Source organism: Hippocampus comes, unplaced genomic scaffold (assembly GCF_001891065.2).
Source record: "Hippocampus comes isolate QL1 unplaced genomic scaffold, H_comes_QL1_v1.1 scaffold371, whole genome shotgun sequence".
NCBI classification, from domain to species: Eukaryota; Metazoa; Chordata; class Actinopteri; order Syngnathiformes; family Syngnathidae; genus Hippocampus; species Hippocampus comes.
The window spans coordinates 182,874-199,722 of NW_017805065.1; the positions used below are offsets into that span (position 1 = coordinate 182,874).

A 16,849-nucleotide genomic window follows, 5' to 3' on the forward strand; every position below is an offset into this window, starting at 1 on the left:
GGCGCCCCCCCCCGCCGCCAGCGGCAGCGCGCCGCGCACGTCCCACATTCGCACCGTGTTGTCGGCGGACGAGGACGCCACCAGGCCGCTGTCGGGGCTGAAGGACAGGCCGGTGACGGCGTCCGAGTGGCCCCGCAGGTCCTTGAGGAGCGCCCCCGAGGCCAGGTCCCACAGCTTGACGCGCTGGTCCTCGCCGCCCGAGGCCAAGTACTTGCCGTCGGGCGAGAAGGCCAGCGCCAGCACGGGCCCGCGGTGGCCGGTGAAGAGGCGCACCGAGGCCCCCTGCTGGGCGCTCCACAGCCGCACCGTCTTGTCGCTGGAGCCGGTGGCCAGGTAGTTGGAGTTGGGGTGGAAGCGGACGCAGTCCACGTCGGCCAGGTGCCCGGCGTAGACGCGCAGCGGGTACGCCCGCGAGAAGGTCCAGAGGCGGGCGCTGCGGTCCTGCGAGCCGCTGGCGAAGTAGAGGCTGCACGGGCTCACGTCCACGTCCCACACCGGGTAGGCGTGGCCCTGGTAGAGCGCCGTGTTGGTGAAGCTGCCCAGGTCCCAGTAGCGCACGCTGGTGTCCTCCGAGCAGGACAGCAGGCCCGAGCTGTCCGTCAGGAAGGCCGTCCGGAACACGGGGCCGCTGTGGCCGCGCAGCATCTTGATCTCGCTGCCCGAGGCGTCCTCCTCGTCCATCTGGGGTTAGGCTTTGCTCAATTTATTCTTTCTTGGGGAAGAAGAAGGAAAGGAAGGCCGCAAAGTACTCACGTCCTCCTCCAGGACGTCGCAGGCCAGGCGCACCCGCGACACATCGCTCACGTGCGGCTTGGCCTTGAGTTTGCGGGCGCGGAGGCTCCACAGCTTGACGGCGGAGTTGTCGAAGCCGGCGGCCAGCAGGCGGCTGTCGGGCGACACCTCGGCGGTGTTGAGCAGCTGCTCCGTGTGCCGGAAGGCGTAGAAGCACACGGTGGTGAGCGAGGGCGGACCCTCGCGGACTTTCTTGATGCAGTCGCGCAGCGCCTCCAGGGCCGCCTGGTTCTGCTGCTCGCCCGCCGCCGCCGCCGCCGCCTCGCCGCCGTCCGCTCTCGCCCGGGTGGAGTCGGGGGCGCCGGCGGACGGGGCCGTCCCCGCCCCGTAAAGCTGGTAGTCGGTCCGTTTGGAGGCGCTCACCTACGGAAAGCGGGTGGGGCGTATTTTTTGATTGAGATGGCGCTTTTACGAAGGCCGCAGATGTCAACGATCGCTTTCCCCGAGAGCGGATCTTTGGAAATGCGACATTTCAAGCAAATTGCGACTGATATCAAATCTACGACAAAGAATGTCAAAAAAAAAGAGAGAGCCAGGACTGAATTCTTTCAAAATAAAAGGGGGGATGGACCTGTTTATGCACATGCGTGCACGCACACTACTAAATACTACTACGACTAAACGGTGTGCAAGGGTGTCAAATGTAACATTCTTAGAGTGGTGATTATTTTGAAAATACATTCTTTTGGTTGGTTGGTTGGTTGGTTTCAACCAATCAGCGCCGACGCAACCGACCTCACAGATCGAAGAAGCTTTGATCGATGACAACAGCTAAGCTAAGCTAGCCGAGACGACGCGGCGCTCGAAGACGGACGCACACGTATTTCTGCTCATCTGTGTGTTTCCCTTTTTGTCCAAATATATATATATTTTTTTTTTTGACTACAACAACTGTATTGTCCACGGTGTGCAAGCATGTTTATAAAGAGACGAAAATCTCTTGACTGTTACTAGCGTTAGTGCCTCAACGTGGCTACGCTTTTGTGAAAGCAAAACAACGAACTCAAACGCGTGCTCGTTCAGATCGAAGAAGCTTTGATCGATGACAACAGCTAAGCTAAGCTAGCCGAGACGACGCGGCGCTCGAAGACGGACGCACACGTATTTCTGCTCATCTGTGTGTTTCCCTTTTTGTCCAAATATATATATATATTTTTTTTTGACTACAACAACTGTATTGTCCACGGTGTGCAAGCATGTTTATAAAGAGACGAAAATCTCTTGACTGTTACTAGCGTTAGTGCCTCAACGTGGCTACGCTTTTGTGAAAGCAAAACAACGAACTCAAACGCGTGCTCGTTCAATGTTGTCAACTCATATCCGGATTGATTTGAGGCAGTTCAATTTTCATGAAAATTTGAAAATCCGGAGGACTTTCGTCACTGATCGAAAGCTGATTCTCATGACTGTCGTCGTTGCTATTTTACAGAACAAACGCCGCGGTCGGACGCTTGAGCCTTCACGAAAGCAAAAAATTACTGGCGTCGAGGTCACTGTTGCCACGAAATCTATCTTTGATCAAAAAGCTTGTTTGCTTGTCCAAAACGGGCGACTCCCACGAAAAAGTTGGGACCGCGAATGACACATCGCCGCCGTTCGCCGCCAAACCCGATGACGGCGGAGCGGAAAGACTCGCGCGCGGCGTTCGCGCGGCGAAGACGGCGGAACCGGGCTTCCCGCGCTCACCTCCAGCTGCAGGTGCGCCGCGAGGACCCTGCAGATGGCGCCGTTGTCGTCGCTCTGCAGGTAGCGCAGCAGGTAGTCGTGGGCGCCCTCGCTGAGGCGCACCACGTACTTGTGCTCCAGGAAGGCGGCGAGGCGGGGGCTGGCCGCCGCATCGGCGGCGCCGAGGACGTGGCGCAGCTGCTCGGCGGTGGCCCGCTGATCGGCGTCCTGCAGGAAGGCGGCGTGGAAGCGCGCGTGAAAGCCGTCCGCCGCCGACTTGAGGCCGCAGCGCACCATGTCCAGGTGGAGGTGGACGAAGAGCGGGTACAGGAGCGCGCTCACTTCCTTGGCCCACGAGATGTCGGCTTCTGAAGCCGCCGGAAAAAAAAAATGACGAGTTCAACTTCAATTTTCAAAGATAATGAAGCGATTAATTTGATGATGATTTCGAATAACCGCTGCGCCACTCCAATTACCATGCCGACCTTCACTTTGAACTGCTCGAATTGCTTTTTTTTGGGCGACGCGACAACGACGCCAGCGCGGCGAAACGCCAGCGCGGCGAGGCAAAAATCCAGAGGACTTTGGTCCTACCTGACAGGAAGCAGCGCAGCCTGGCGTACTGCGACTCGTATTGCTGCGGGTCAGACTGGCACGGCGCCGCCGACACCACGTTGGCGCACCCCGACTCGCTCTGGACTGCGCGCACGCACAAGGACACACACACACACAGGAAGTGGCAAAGTTCATGGGAAAGACCTCAAAAGTTACAGTCGTAGATACTGGGAGTAGATACTTTTTGACGTTTCCGCTGCGGGGTTAAAATTCGGTTTGCATTTTTCACACGAGTTCATTTTTGTGTCCGTTTGACATTTTTTTTTTCCCCCAAATCAGTTTTAATGAGGATTTCAAAGCAGGTTATGATACTTTTTTTATTTTTTTTTCGACAACGCTTCGCTTCAGTTGGGTTTTTTAAGAGTTTTAGCATTGGTTTTAGTTTTACATAAATATCTAGATCCATAAATCTACATCTACGTATATGGAGTATTTATTGATTTGTTGAGTCCAGAAAAGACCACAATAAGTCAGCATGATGAAGCGTTCAATCTACTTTCTTCGATCTGGCCGAACAGAAACATTGAACTCATTCAAATGAACCTCATGCATGAAACTAATTGACAAAGACGAAAGCGAAGGACATTTTCACTAGAATTTAATACTAAGGTAAAACATTTCAACTACTTGTTTTTTGAAAGATGAAATCTTAGTGAGAGAATAAAATAATTTCTTCGATAGACCGCTTCCTTTGTGAAAAAAAAAAAAAAAGCTTGCCCCCCCCCTGCTGGAAACGAATAATTGAGGGATGTTATAGCACCACCTAGAGGATCTTCTTTGGACCTGCAGTCCATGTGTCACCTCGATTGGACAACCGCATCCTGTGTTTCAGAAAGGTGACTTGAGGCAGAAATATCATGACATATGTAACTTAAAAAAAAAAAAAAAAAAAATACTTTAAAAAAAAACCTAACGTATTTTTTAAATTCATAATTTGACTTTAAAAGTAAGGTCAGATAAGCAAAGTTTACGATTCTTCCCAATATGAGAATACGAGATGGATGTGATCCGTCTATGTATGGCGTATTACCGTATTGTTATTATTATTATTATTTTTAATAATCTTACCGGTGAGGCTGGCAGCCATCTCCTCAGCCGTCTGGAAGAGTTTGGTGGCTTTCAGGGAGCCGTCGGCCACATCCACATACTGCCTGCGCTTGAGGTACTGAGTCACGGCGTACTGGATCTGCTCCGTGCGGACGCGCTTCATAACCTGCCGGCAAAACATCCCCACGCTCAGGATCACCGATGCATCGGCACGAAGACGCAAATTGGCAGACCGGATCAGGGCGATCGGCGGCGTAGCACATATTGTCGTCCGGAACCTTTTCTGTCAGTCTCGGAGTTTCAAATAAGTGACTGACCTCGCCGCAGCAACGTTCACCGCGGTCAGTAGCGAGTGACGCCGAATCCACGATCATAGAATTCTTATGATATTTTTTTTTTCTTAACGATTCATGGGGGGAAAAACTATTTGACAGATGAATGGCTTGTTCAACAAACGGTTCGTCGCAGCGCTGAGCCAGACCTTTCTCTGCATCCACTTGACATGTTTATCACCCTGCTTTCTTCTCATCTGTTGGATCATTCCACGACTCTGCCGTTTGCCTTCAAGCCGTCCGGCCTTCAGCTAGTGGCCAAGGCTAGCGACTCCTCCACTGCCGTGCTACGTTCGTGGCGCTCCTAACATAATCCACCACCGGATCCTTAGGAAAGCGCCATATAGAACCAAAGCTGCTACGTTCTAAATTATGAGGAAAATAATGTCAAAAAGTATCGATTGATGCTGCGGGTCAGACTGACCCGTTCCAAAGTTGTACGCCAGTCAATGGCCGTAAGGCATGGCCCCCACTCAAGACCTGAAACGCTGCAGTGCATGACTGCATCATTCAGTTTACCACGACAGAGATCCCTCGCTATGTTGCGGTTTGTTTATCGTGGCGTCAGTTCATTGCGGATTTTTTTCAAACATATTCATTAAAAAAATAATAAAATAAATGAGGCTAGCGACTCCTCCACTGCCGTGGCGCTCCTAACATAATCCACATTTTAATTACCACCACCGGATTTGTTTATCGTGGCGTCAGTTCATTGCGGATTTTTTTCAAACATATTCATTAAAAAAATAATAAAATAAATTAATAAGTCCGCAAACGGTTCGCAAGAAGCAGAGAAAGTCAGCAAAACAACAGCGAGTCACATAGAGCAACATATACAGTACTACATGTATGTGTTTTAATGTATTTTGTTAGTCATACACGAACCTAACTTATACATGTTTCAATCTATTAGTATACAGCGTTAAGTAATGTTAATTACAACAAAATTGACTTCTACAAGCATTGTATACCATTAAATTTGGCCGTATAAATATTTTTTATACTCACACACGTGTACATGTACCCATGGGGGGGGGGGCGCTCGCTCACTTCTCGCATTTTCGTTTATCGCGGGTTGTTTTGGTCCCCCATTAACCGCGATAAACGAGACATGGCTGTATTCGTCGCTGACGATGGCTCGTGAAGAACCCGTGACCGCGTTTTTTCATCACACCTTTTTCAAAATTTCGAAAACAGTTGCAGAATTTATAGTTGCCAGTCCTCCCCTGGAGAAAACGTCTGGGTAACAAAGGCCGACGTTCCAATCCCTAAACGCATCATTTCGTCTCCTGTAGATTTGTCTATGCTCCAGCCGAATGTGACGTCAACGAGTCGAACCCGCACGCGCGTTTATGGGTTGGACCCACCGCATGTTAGATTTTTTTTCGGCCACATCCAAGGCTAATTCAAACCATGTTCTCAACGACAAACGACGTTAAACCAATCTACATCTATTTTTACATATGTAGTGTAACAACTCCCGAAGGTCGTTATTCCCGACTTTCCGTTTTAGTGTGTGTGAGGTCGAGGAGCTAACGGCTAACTTCTTTCCTCCGCCAATGGGCTCCGACGTTTAGCGGGCTTTCCCAAATGCACCGGTCACCGGCTTTCAACTCACTGCATCCCCCTCCGGTTCCCTCAACGATCCCCGGCTGGTTCCACTCCGGTCGGGCTCAGTCGAACAAACATGACGAGTTTCTCTTGTGCTCCATCTAGTCGTCCCGCCTCGGGGTCAGCCTCCATCACACTGACGTTCCTCCTCCTTTGTTGTTCAGCGCAGGTGTGCACAAAACTTTTAAGACTCACTACCGACTTCCGACGTTTAGCGGGCTTTTCAAATGCACAGGTCACCGGCTTCAACTCACTGCATCCCCCTCCGGTTCCCTCAACGATCCCCGGCTGGTTCCACTCCGGTCGGGCTCAGTCGAACAAACATGACGAGTTTCTCTTGTGCTCCATCTAGTCGTCCCGCCTCGGGGTCAGCCTCCATCACACTGACGTTCCTCCTCCTTTGTTGTTCAGCGCAGGTGTGCACAAAACTTTTAAGACTCACTACCGACCCCTTTGGACGGGAGTGTGAAGCACAACTTGTCTGGAATACGGTGACCAAACCCTTCCTGGCCAGAATGTATCAAGCCACCGGCGGCCATCTTACGTTGCCAATCGTAAAACCCGCCCGGATTGCAGTTCAAGCAAGTCATTGCATTTTAACACTTGAGCCTTCGCCTCAAAATCATTGAAACGATCATTGCAAATGACTCTCTCCGGTGTCATTTACCGCCATTCTAAATACAACAAGTACTTTTTAAATGACTTTTCAAATCTTCTCGCCCAAATCTGGCTCACATAAAGTCATATCAGTGGCCCTTGTTCATCCCATTCTGCGGATTTGGTTACCCTGGCTCCTTACCTTTAGCCAACAGTCTCCAACTTGGCTCTTCAACTGGACAGGGATTTAAAATTGGAGCGGCAAATGGGTGCCATTGTTCAATCCAGCTTCTTTCATTTTAGGCAGCTGGCTAAAGTAAAGCCTCTCCTTTCCCAAAAGCACATCTCGACTAGATTACTCTCATGCACTTGACGATGCATGAGACGACCAATCCTCCATGAAGCGCCTCCAGTTGGTCCAGAATGCAGTTGCTCCCCTCTTGACTGGTACTTCTAAGAGGGAGTAAAGAACTCTTACTCTGGCATTCATTCACTGGCTTGCCTCATCCCTGCATCAACATGAGCAGGTTCATGCCAGGTTCAAGCAAGTCATGTGTCATCATTTACGAAATCAGAGGCATCAAGGAGCTTTTCAATGACATCACACAAGATGCACTTGGAAACTGACGACTCCTTCGTTCTTGTCTATTTGCATCAGCTCAGAAACCATCAAGACATACGCATGCATGCGCACAGACACGCACGCACGCACACACACACACACACACGCCAAGTCTGTTACACGCACAGTTGTGTTGAGGCACATTGATGACGTGCTGATTCAATAAAGTATATTCAGGTTTGAAGGAGAAAAAAAAAAAGATCACAAATCTCCAAATTGTGAAAAGAATGTCCCAATTTTCCTGAGATGCTGCGGTGCACACTTAAGGAAAAGTCAGTTTGGTCCTCAGCTTCTTGATGGGGGTGTGTCCTGTGTTGTCATGACAACAGTCTCTCCGGGAGGGGTGGAGGGTGGTTCTCCAAAATTGGGGAATTCTTTTTGCTAAGGTCACATGGTCAGTGGGCAACTAGTTGCTAAATTATGTGCTACTTGGTCACATCTCACGAGTTGACATGTTCACGAGGAGTCGTAGCACACAGTTGTCAATTAGTGCGGCTTTGGCTCGCTAGTAGTGCTGTTGTCCTACTATTGAGGACAAAGAGCGTACTATTACCTGGACCCTAAGCGGGATATTGAATTTTTGGACTCGTTCATACTAATCGCACGAGTAGGCCAAAAGTGACGCTTGTAGCGGAGCAAAAATGTTGTCGTTCTACTCGCGGCACTGGATTGTCTTTACACGGGAGGGCACAGAGTCTCCCAGACGTTGAGCTTCCGCACATCCGCCGAGCGCTCAGACGGCTTTTCCCGTCAAGGACGTCGCCGCTCGTCCGCCATCTTGTTTCTGTTAACGGCAGCGTCGGCGGAGGGTCACCTCTTCTGCTCCCAGATCTCGGCCATGTTGAGGTCCAAAGTCTCGAGGTTCTTGAGGGCCTGCACGTTCTCCGTGTAGAAGGCCACGTCCACCACCACCAGCCTGAGAATACACGCCGACAGTCCACACTGATTTTCAAAGGACGGGCGGGTACAGACAATGATGTTCCACTCCTTTCCACTAGAGGGCAGTGTTTTCCCTGATTAAAAAAAAAAAATCGGCAAAAGATTGACTCGACTGTTTGAACTCCCAAAATGTGGACAACGTCATTATTTTCCCAAGCTCGAGGAAAAACATGAATTGATTGGTTGCTGATCAATCAATTCATTGCTCTACCCATCTTCTTTTGGATTGTATGACACTACCCCGCTGGTGGCCAGGCTGGGCACAGCAGAGGGGGGGCCACGCAATGTCAACGGACCCGTAACGGACAACGTTGCAGAGCGTACGAGCGAGTTACCCGTGCTGTGGCCCGCCGTCGTTGACGACGCCGAGTCGAATCAGCTGCCTCTTCAGGTTCATCTTCAAGCTGAGGTTGATCCGGTCAAATAGCATCTACAAATACGCACAAACGTGTGTCAGCCGATTGGCCGCGGGAGGCCCAAACGGGAAGCGGTGTTGCACGGCGTACCTGCGTCTGCTCAGGCGGCAGGAGGTCGTTGATGGCCTCGTGCATCTTGACCATCTGCTTGCACACGTTGCGGAAACACGACGACGGCATCGGGGCCTTCACCTCATACTGCGCCGATGCCGTAACAGAGAAGGGGGAAGAAAAAAAAAAAAAAAGAATGACAGGAGGGAGGGAATTCAGGATTCACTCACGCAACGATTCAAATTTTTTAAAATCTTTTTTAATGTTTTTTTTTTTAACAAAATGAATGACTCTATATATATAGAACCAACAGATGCTGCATTTGGTGACAAACAGTAACTGATTTTCAATTATTTGGGGTTGATTTTAAATCAATTTCGGGTGAATCGTTACATCCCGAACAAGAGGGGAAAAATGGTCAGAACCTTCTCAAAGATGCCGTCCATGATGGCCACCAGCTTGGCCCAGATCTCGGCTACGTGGTCGTTGTAGTCCTACAAAGCACACGCACACGTGCCAATGAACGGGAAGCGGGTGGCGCGTGTGTGTGTGTGTGTGTGTGTGTGTGTGTGTCTGTGTCTGTGTGTGTGACGTTCGCGCCGCTGCGGTTACCTTGGTGATGTGGTCAAAGTGCCTGAGGACGTTCGCATGTTTGGGCTGCAGTTTGCTCTCAAAATGTCGCCTGATGACGGGAATGTAGAACATCACCAGCTGCAGGCAGCGTGATGCTAACGCTAACACAAACACACAGCCGTCAATCTTTGCCGTCGACCGATGGCGGGCGGGCGTGCGTGCGGGCGCTCACCGAGGTTTTTGGTGGTGATGGTCTTGAGGCCGACCACCTGCAGCGCTCCTGCACCGAGAACCAGCTGACAGCTGCGTGAGTTGAAGTGCTGCAACACGTGACAAACACTTTCGGTTGGCAACACACATCGAGGGGTGCGACGAGCCATTATTTTAATTGTCAAATAATATGTTGAGTATTTTCTCGATGGATCGCACAAAAAAAGTCTTTAAAAGATTTTCATTGCCATATTAAAAAAAAAAAAAGTGAAATTACGACAAAAATTGCTCTGGATGACTGTCATGCGCTTGACTTTATAGTTAGCCAATCCTCCATGAAGCGTCTCCAGTTGCTCCAGAATGCCGCAGCTCCTACTCTGGCATCCCTTCACTGGCTCCCTATTTTGGGAGTTCTTTTGAAGGCACAATGATTTGTTTTTTTGTTTTTTTCCGCAGAGTAAAAACATGACCTCAAAAGCGTTCTGACCTTGAGGAGGTCAGCCAGACGCGTCAACATGTCGGTGGCGATCGCCGGGATGTCGTTGACACACTGGCAGTATTCCAGAAGGATCCGGATGAGAAGCAGCACCGTGCTGAAGACAAACATCAAAGCTGGTAAGCGCGCTGGCGCTTTGCTTCTGAGCAGGTCACGCGACTCCCCGGCGCCGCACCTACCCCACCACGGCGTATTTGTGGCCCTTCACGACCAAGAAGTCGGCCGGCTTCCTTTCATCTGGACCTGTGATGTCACCAAAGAACTCGTCAAGGCAATTGTTTAAGAAGCACGCGATGAGAGAACCTGACTGACGTGGATTTTAGGAGGCCGATTCCGATATTTGGAAGAATAAAGGTCAGGTAACTGATAAAGTGGTCGATTAATCGGTCTCACTGGACAGGTCTCTGTTTGTAAATTTCCATCTGTAGGGCACACACCAAGTTAGATTCAGATTCAGAAAACTTTATTTATCCCCATGGGGCAATTAGAGTTGTGCGAGAGCGGCTTATTATAGAGACAGTCAGAGCAAAGGAAAAGGAGGCGCATTCAGGGAAACAAACCAGTACCACAAATACCGTATTGGCCCCAATATAAGACGGTGTTGTTTGCATTAAAATAAGACTGAAAAAGTGGGTGTCGTCTTATATTCGAGGTCTAGACGTTATACCCTTTCACGACGCTAGATGGCGCCAGACATCATCGAAGCGAATGCTGAACTTGACTCCCCAGGCCAAAGTGAACCCGTCAAGAAGAATGAAAATAAAAATAGCGGTCGCATGAAGAAGAAAAATAAAAAATAGCGGTAAGAAAGAAAAGAATAGAAAATGGAGAAACGTAGCGACAATCTGGAGAAAAGTGGGTCCAAGATCGGCAATCCTTTCATATTTTGCGAGCTTGACAACAGAGAGAAAATTCTGCAAAAAATTTCCACATTTTTTCAGAGAATATTTGTTTGAACGTAGGCATGGGCTTATAGTAGATTGTGACGGTATGAGAACCATGAGCAAAAGTATCATGCTACTAAATCGTGGTATTCAAATGGGGGGGGGGGGGAGTTAATGATGAACTTGAAAGAAGCTGCTCCTTGACTCAACTCTGCAAGCTGCTTCGAAGTCACGTCTCAAAACAAAAGAAGAGCTCATTCCCGGCGACAGACAGTATTTAAGTTGTCAGCGCATGCCGATTTGAATGTAATTCAGTTCGTGTTTTGTTGTAAAAAAAAAGGGGTGGGGACCTTTAAAAAAATAATAAAAAAGCTAATATCACCAATACCAACGCCAAGATTGTGCTGGTGGCTACCTGCCGCTTTGTGCGCCGCCAGCGCAATGGTGCCGCCCGCCATGGAGTCCGCCAGCTCCTGAAACTCGGCGGGAACCTCCGCCTGCTTCCAGCGCTCGTTATCCAGCAGGAGACTGCCGGGGGGGGCACATTGACCAAGCGGTCGTCAGGATGATTGCGGTGATCGCGGCGGGTCGCCGGTCGCTCACCTGAGTTTGGTCTTGCGCTCCTCGTGGAAGCGGTGGACGAAGCGGTCGGCCTGACTCTGCAGCGCCCCCCGCAGGGACACGCTGCGCCTGCCGCACAGCTCCTCCGTCTCCTCGGCGAAGGACTCCACCGCCACGGAGAGATCCACAAACTCGGACGAAGTGATACGCTCCAGAGAGCCGTCCTGTCGCGGACAAGCGGAGAGTGTGTGATACCGGATGCGGTCGATGGAAGACACGCGAGCTACGGCGGCGTCGCTTCTCCAAAATGAACACTTCAATTCAACACTAGAGCAATTATTTTATTTTAGAGCGAGACGATTGTTCAGTGAAGGCCAAAAAGAAAGAAATTAATTCATTAAAAAAAATAATGCCAATGCCACACACACGTCGACCGCTTGCTGCCCAAGTCGTGGAGCTGCTCTGATCCTCCACGACCTGGACGAAAAATACACCTTGTTCTTCAATCATCATCATTTTTTTTTTTTTTAGCCCAAACGATGTTTTGTAATTTTCACATTGGATGCGGTCAATGGAATATGTGAGAAGAACATTTAAAAATGAATGAACTGAAATTTGGGAAAAATAAAGCCCCAAATGTTTTGGTACCTTGGCTCTGGCAGTGAGGAGCTTGACACAGCAATCGTGGCTGATGTCGGAGGCGGCGTGCAGAAGCTCCTGGATGTTGTTCAGCAAACGGTTCAATTCCAAGTCAGATGGTATCGTGTCATCGGCAGTGTTGTACCTGCATCGGTTTTAACAGAATAAAAACTCGTTCAAGACAACACACCCTCGAGTACTTCCGGTCGAATTTGTGACCGCGCTCATTCTGGCGTCCGAACGGTTTTTGATTGGCGGTTCTTTTTTTCTTTTTCGACTTTCCTGATTTCCATTTTGGGGGAAGTGACACTTGCGTGCGACCTACGTGAAGTTCTGCTCTCCGGATGCCGAGTCGGCGCCCGGCGACCCAGAGCGCGCGGCGGCTCTGGCTTGGTGGGCGTCGTGGAGGGCGTCGCTGATAAATGGGCCGTCGTGCGTGAGGTAGGCCAACTCGGCGACGTCCCCGCACATGCCGGACGCCGCCTCGTGAGGCTGACAGCGCTCCGGGTGGGACCTCCCCGCCGAGGAAGTCTTCTGGGTGGACTCCAGAACTTCCAAGACCACCAACCGGATCACGCCGAGGGTGGCCTGGGAGAAGACAAGAAGGCAATTTTGGTTCTCCGTCGGAAAGAATCTTTGAAAAATAAAAATTCTAAGTGGTGACTGACCTTCATCCTGCGGAGGAAAAGCAGGAAGCACTCAAAGACGTCCTTGACGAGGTCAAACCACTGAGGGAAGGTCATCAGACGCATCTGCTCGGCCAACCTGGAGGCAGGAGAAGCGCCCGCGGGCGTGACGTCATCGGGATGTCGGCGTCGGCGACGCACACCCGGACCACCGCGACTTACTTGGTGACGACTTCCGTGTCGATGTCGTCAATGGACAGGAGTCGCTCAGCGACGCACTGTCGACACAAATGGCGGTCACGTCCCGTTGCCATGACAACAAGGACAAGCCCAAAAAAAAAAAACGCAGGGGGCAGACCTGGGACACGACGGCCTTGGCCGCCGCCATCATCTCGTCGCCGTAAATGTCCAAAAAGTCCAACTTCCTCTGGCGCAGCAGGCCAAACACCAGCGACTGAAGACGCTCCTGCACACACACACACACACACACACACACACACACACGTCACGTCATCGGGATGCTTTTGACGGACGGGGAATGCCACAAACGACACAGACAAAAGCAATCAATGACAGAATGATCATCTCTGGATCAGGGGTGACAAAAATCCGAGTAACCTTGACATGATCATATATTGTGGAATAATTCTTCTATTTCCTTGGCCATTCCCCCCCCCCCCCCCCCCCCCCCCCCCCCACACGCGCGCACACACACACACACACACACACACACACACACACCTTTTTTTTTTAATCCTCCCCACTCAAGCACATTGTCCATCACGTAAATCTTGGCTCTGTAACATCATGTCTTTAGTCAACGCTCTGTCTTAATCAGCGGCTCAAATATGGGGTATAAAGTTACGGCCTACAGGCCACACACACACACACACACACACACACACTACTGTATAAGTATGTATAAAAGTATAGCCTGGTTTTCGAAACTGGCCACTTGGCAAAGAACGCAATCCGTTGCTCGATCCGAGTTGGGCTTGCGATTGATTCAACAAACGTCAGAAGCCGGGACTAGCCTAGATATTAGAATTCAATCGTGCATCGTGGATTTTGTTTTGTCCATTCTGAAACAGACCTTCTCCAGGAGCTGCGTGTCGTCCCTCGGGTTGCGGCTGAGCTCGCTGCGCGCGTACATGCTGAAGTCCTCCACCATCATCTTGTCAATCAGCTTCTCCAGCTCGCACAGCTGAGAGCCCAGATGCCTGCCCCGGATACAAAAAAAAAAAAAGTCATTTCACACATCAAAGAAGCTCAAGTCAATCGCATCTCCGACGAGTTTCAACAAATTGGGAGACCCTCAAGATGTGGTCACGGTAAAAAGGTGGACAGCGCCCACAAGTGGCCGCGGTTCAGACGCCGGCGGTCTAAGGAGACGGCGACGACGACGACGACGACGGCGCGTCACCTGAAGCTGTGGATGCCTTGCAGCTCCTGCTGCAGGACCTCCTTGGTGGTGGCGATGAGCTCCAGCGCGCCCACAAACTCGGACGTGGAGAGCAGCAGCTGCACGGTGGGCTGCGTCTGGTGCACGGCGGCCATCAGCTTCAGCTTGCCGTGCAGCTTGACGCAGTTGTTGCGCGCGAGGGCGGCGCGCAGGGCCGCCAGGGGGCCCCGGCACATGACGCGGTCGATGGCGGCGGTGCGGCGCCGCAGCGCGGCCACCGCCTCCTGCGTCTCCCTCAGGCGGTCGCGCAGCTCGTGCTGCGACGACATGGCGTGGAAGAAGGCCTCCGAGCGCAGCGAGATCTGCCGCGCGATGCTCACCTCCACCACGTCCAGGTAGTGACTCAGCTGCGACGCGCAAGGACGAGGACCTGAGTTCGCGATGTTTGAAAAACAAAAAGAAGCGCGTAGCCCCGACCTTCTCCTGAAGCAGTTTGGAGGACGCCACGTCGCGGCTGCTGCGGCCGCCGCCGCCGCTGTTGAAGTGCGACCACGGCAGGACGGCGTCGAAGGTCGACGGCTCCTCCAGGGCAAAGTCGGGCTTCAGGAACATCTGAAAAGTGGCCACGGTCGCGTTGAGGGTTATCGATCAAGGCCACGGGAAGAGCCTGCTACGGGGGGGGGGTGGTCGGACTCTCGAAAGGTCCGACAATCTTTGGAATTGTTTGGGATCTTTTAGTTCCCAAAAAGGAAAAGTATCAAGAACAAGAACAAAAATCTCAAAAATTTGTGGTAGCAAGAGGTGGAAGGTTCGCGTCTCGCAAGTCACAAACGCCTCGAGACAAGCTGACGGGGACAGAAGCCGAAGAAGACAAACGTGTTACCTTGGGGACTTGCTCCAACTCGGCTCTTGACTTATCTGCTCGACCCAAAAGGAAAAAAACAAACAAACAAACAAACTCAATTTAGTCACATGACCAAAGCCCGTGTGATGGCTTCAGCTCGTGAGCAAACTGGAACCTTGGTTGGTGCTGGTGCTGCAGATGGTGTCCACAAAGTCCTCTTTGATTGGACAAAGAGCCTTGCATCGCTTGTGGATTTTTTCCCTCTGAAAGCCCCGCCCCCCGCCCCACAAAAAAGAGAGAATTAAAACAAGTCTGCTTTTAGATTCAAAGAAAAAGGAAAGCCGCTGAAGCTCACCTGCGCGCTCTCCTGCAGGTACGCGCCAAAGTGCTCCGGCGTGACGTTGCCGAGGCAGAAGGACGGCATCACCTCCGTCTCGCCAAAATCCAGACCCCAGGTCTTGGTGAAGAAGTCCGACTCGCGTTTGGCCAGCCTCGGGTCGTTGAGCGCCGCCGGCAGGTTGACCTTGGAACTGTAAACCGTCCAGCGGTCGTGCTCCGAGACCACCGACGGTCCCTCGCGCAGGCCCCGCCCATCGCCTGCGCGCGGGGGGGGTTAAAATGACATCGTCATCTCGTTGCACCGGCGATGCATTCGAGAGTCGGCACGGTTTATTGCTCAGTTCTTGCATACGAGTGACGTTGAGTGGGATTGCTACCGCGTTTCAGTGTCATCATGAGTCGTTTTCCAGTGGCGACGCATTCAGGCGAGCGTCACGCCGTTTGTTCTTACCGGTGGGCTCTTTGGGGCACACGTCGGGCAGCGAGAGGGCGGGGCGGCGCCGGGAAGGGGAGGGGCAGAGCGGCAGCGGAGGCTCCCGCTCCTTGCTGAAGGGCCCATCTCGGACGGCGGGCCGAGGCATCGCCGAGGAGACGGGGCGGGCCGCCATGACCGGGCTAGCTGCACGGAGAGACAACGCGGGGGGTTGAATTTGACCTGCCGATGCATTCCGGTGCCATCGGGCGCTCGCGTGAAGTGCAGCAAAATGGAAGAAAATAGCACTCACAAATGAAATACGACTGTAGAATTGGTGCCGATATCCGCCTTTAAGGAGCGTGGCCTAGCGAGTCCCATCAGACCCGCGTAGTGTCATTTTAGATTTGAATTTTTGGTCATGTACAGGAAACGGTGAACGTGGCTCTCCTTCCCCACATGCTGAGGCATGATAGTACCTATTTTTGTTGGTGTTTTTTTTTTTTTTTTTAAACTTCACCTGAGCGAAGGCCGAGCTCGAAATTGCCTCGACCCCGCGAGAGCAAACAAAACCAAGCGACGACTCGCTACTTGGAAAAAAAACTGTAGGTCAAGATGCCACCGCACTTGTGACACGAGTAAAGTCGAATCGATTGCAAGTCTCGTCAAACGTTGACGAGCGGGTCACGTGACTTTGGTGACCTTTTCCCCAGCTTCCTGCTGTCACGGCCTGAGATCGCTTAGAAAGCGCAAAACATTCGGATACAAGGCAGACTCTTGATCTGAACGCGCCTTTCAAAACAAAACTGGATAAGATAACGATCGATACACAATCGCGTCTCGTTTGACGCAAGTCTTGTCAAACGTTGACGAGCGGGTCACGTGACTTTTGTGACCTTTTCCCAGCTTCCTGCTGTCACGGCCTGAGATCGCTGAGAAAGCGCAAAACATTCGGATACAAGGCAGACTCTTGATCCGAATGCGCCTTTCAAAAGAAACCGGATTAAGATAACGATCGATACACAATCGCGTCTCATTTGTCGCAGACGCAAAGCAAGAAACGTCTCTCGCGTTAAATTGGATAAACATTGTGATCTTTTTGGGGGGAGCTCGAAGTCATTGGCTTCGATCGCGTTATTTTTGCTCACGTGATCGTCGTTTCTATGATGATGTTAC

At 51.4% G+C, this 16,849-nt stretch overlaps 2 protein-coding genes across 3 annotated transcripts in view; both read right to left on the reverse strand.

Moving 5' to 3' along the window:
- taf5l (TAF5-like RNA polymerase II, p300/CBP-associated factor (PCAF)-associated factor) overlaps window positions 1-6,222 on the reverse strand; it is a 7,179-nt gene extending 957 nt beyond the window's left edge. Inside the window, exons 1-7 of the mRNA XM_019864491.1 lie at window positions 6,070-6,222; window positions 4,601-4,755; window positions 4,141-4,285; window positions 3,052-3,156; window positions 2,479-2,825; window positions 754-1,155; window positions 6-681 (exon numbers count right to left, since the gene is read on the reverse strand). Of these exons, the coding sequence (XP_019720050.1) occupies window positions 6-681; window positions 754-1,155; window positions 2,479-2,825; window positions 3,052-3,156; window positions 4,141-4,285; window positions 4,601-4,660 (1,735 nt within the window). The 5' untranslated portion in view covers window positions 4,661-4,755; window positions 6,070-6,222. The remainder of the gene's footprint in view (window positions 1-5; window positions 682-753; window positions 1,156-2,478; window positions 2,826-3,051; window positions 3,157-4,140; window positions 4,286-4,600; window positions 4,756-6,069) is intronic.
- A 1,048-nt stretch (window positions 6,223-7,270) lies between these two features.
- On the reverse strand, window positions 7,271-16,054 carry vps54 (VPS54 subunit of GARP complex). 2 transcript variants are annotated; one of them, XM_019864507.1, is made up of 23 exons: window positions 15,987-16,054; window positions 15,713-15,880; window positions 15,278-15,519; window positions 15,098-15,185; window positions 14,962-14,999; window positions 14,556-14,690; window positions 14,100-14,485; window positions 13,770-13,896; window positions 13,035-13,142; window positions 12,899-12,954; window positions 12,719-12,815; window positions 12,376-12,638; window positions 12,060-12,195; window positions 11,454-11,635; window positions 11,266-11,378; window positions 10,146-10,209; window positions 9,958-10,063; window positions 9,493-9,580; window positions 9,300-9,421; window positions 9,103-9,181; window positions 8,727-8,836; window positions 8,556-8,650; window positions 7,271-8,197 (listed from the first exon to the last, which is right to left on the reverse strand). In XM_019864507.1, the coding sequence occupies exons 2-23, from the start codon at window positions 15,867-15,869 to the stop codon at window positions 8,092-8,094; spliced, it is 2,898 nt and encodes a 965-aa protein (XP_019720066.1). In that variant the 5' UTR covers window positions 15,870-15,880; window positions 15,987-16,054; the 3' UTR covers window positions 7,271-8,091. The 2 variants fall into 2 exon arrangements, with proteins under 2 accessions (XP_019720066.1, XP_019720068.1); XM_019864509.1 differs by having other exon boundaries at window positions 14,962-14,996; window positions 15,987-16,053.
- Window positions 16,055-16,849: the final 795 nt, after the last annotated feature.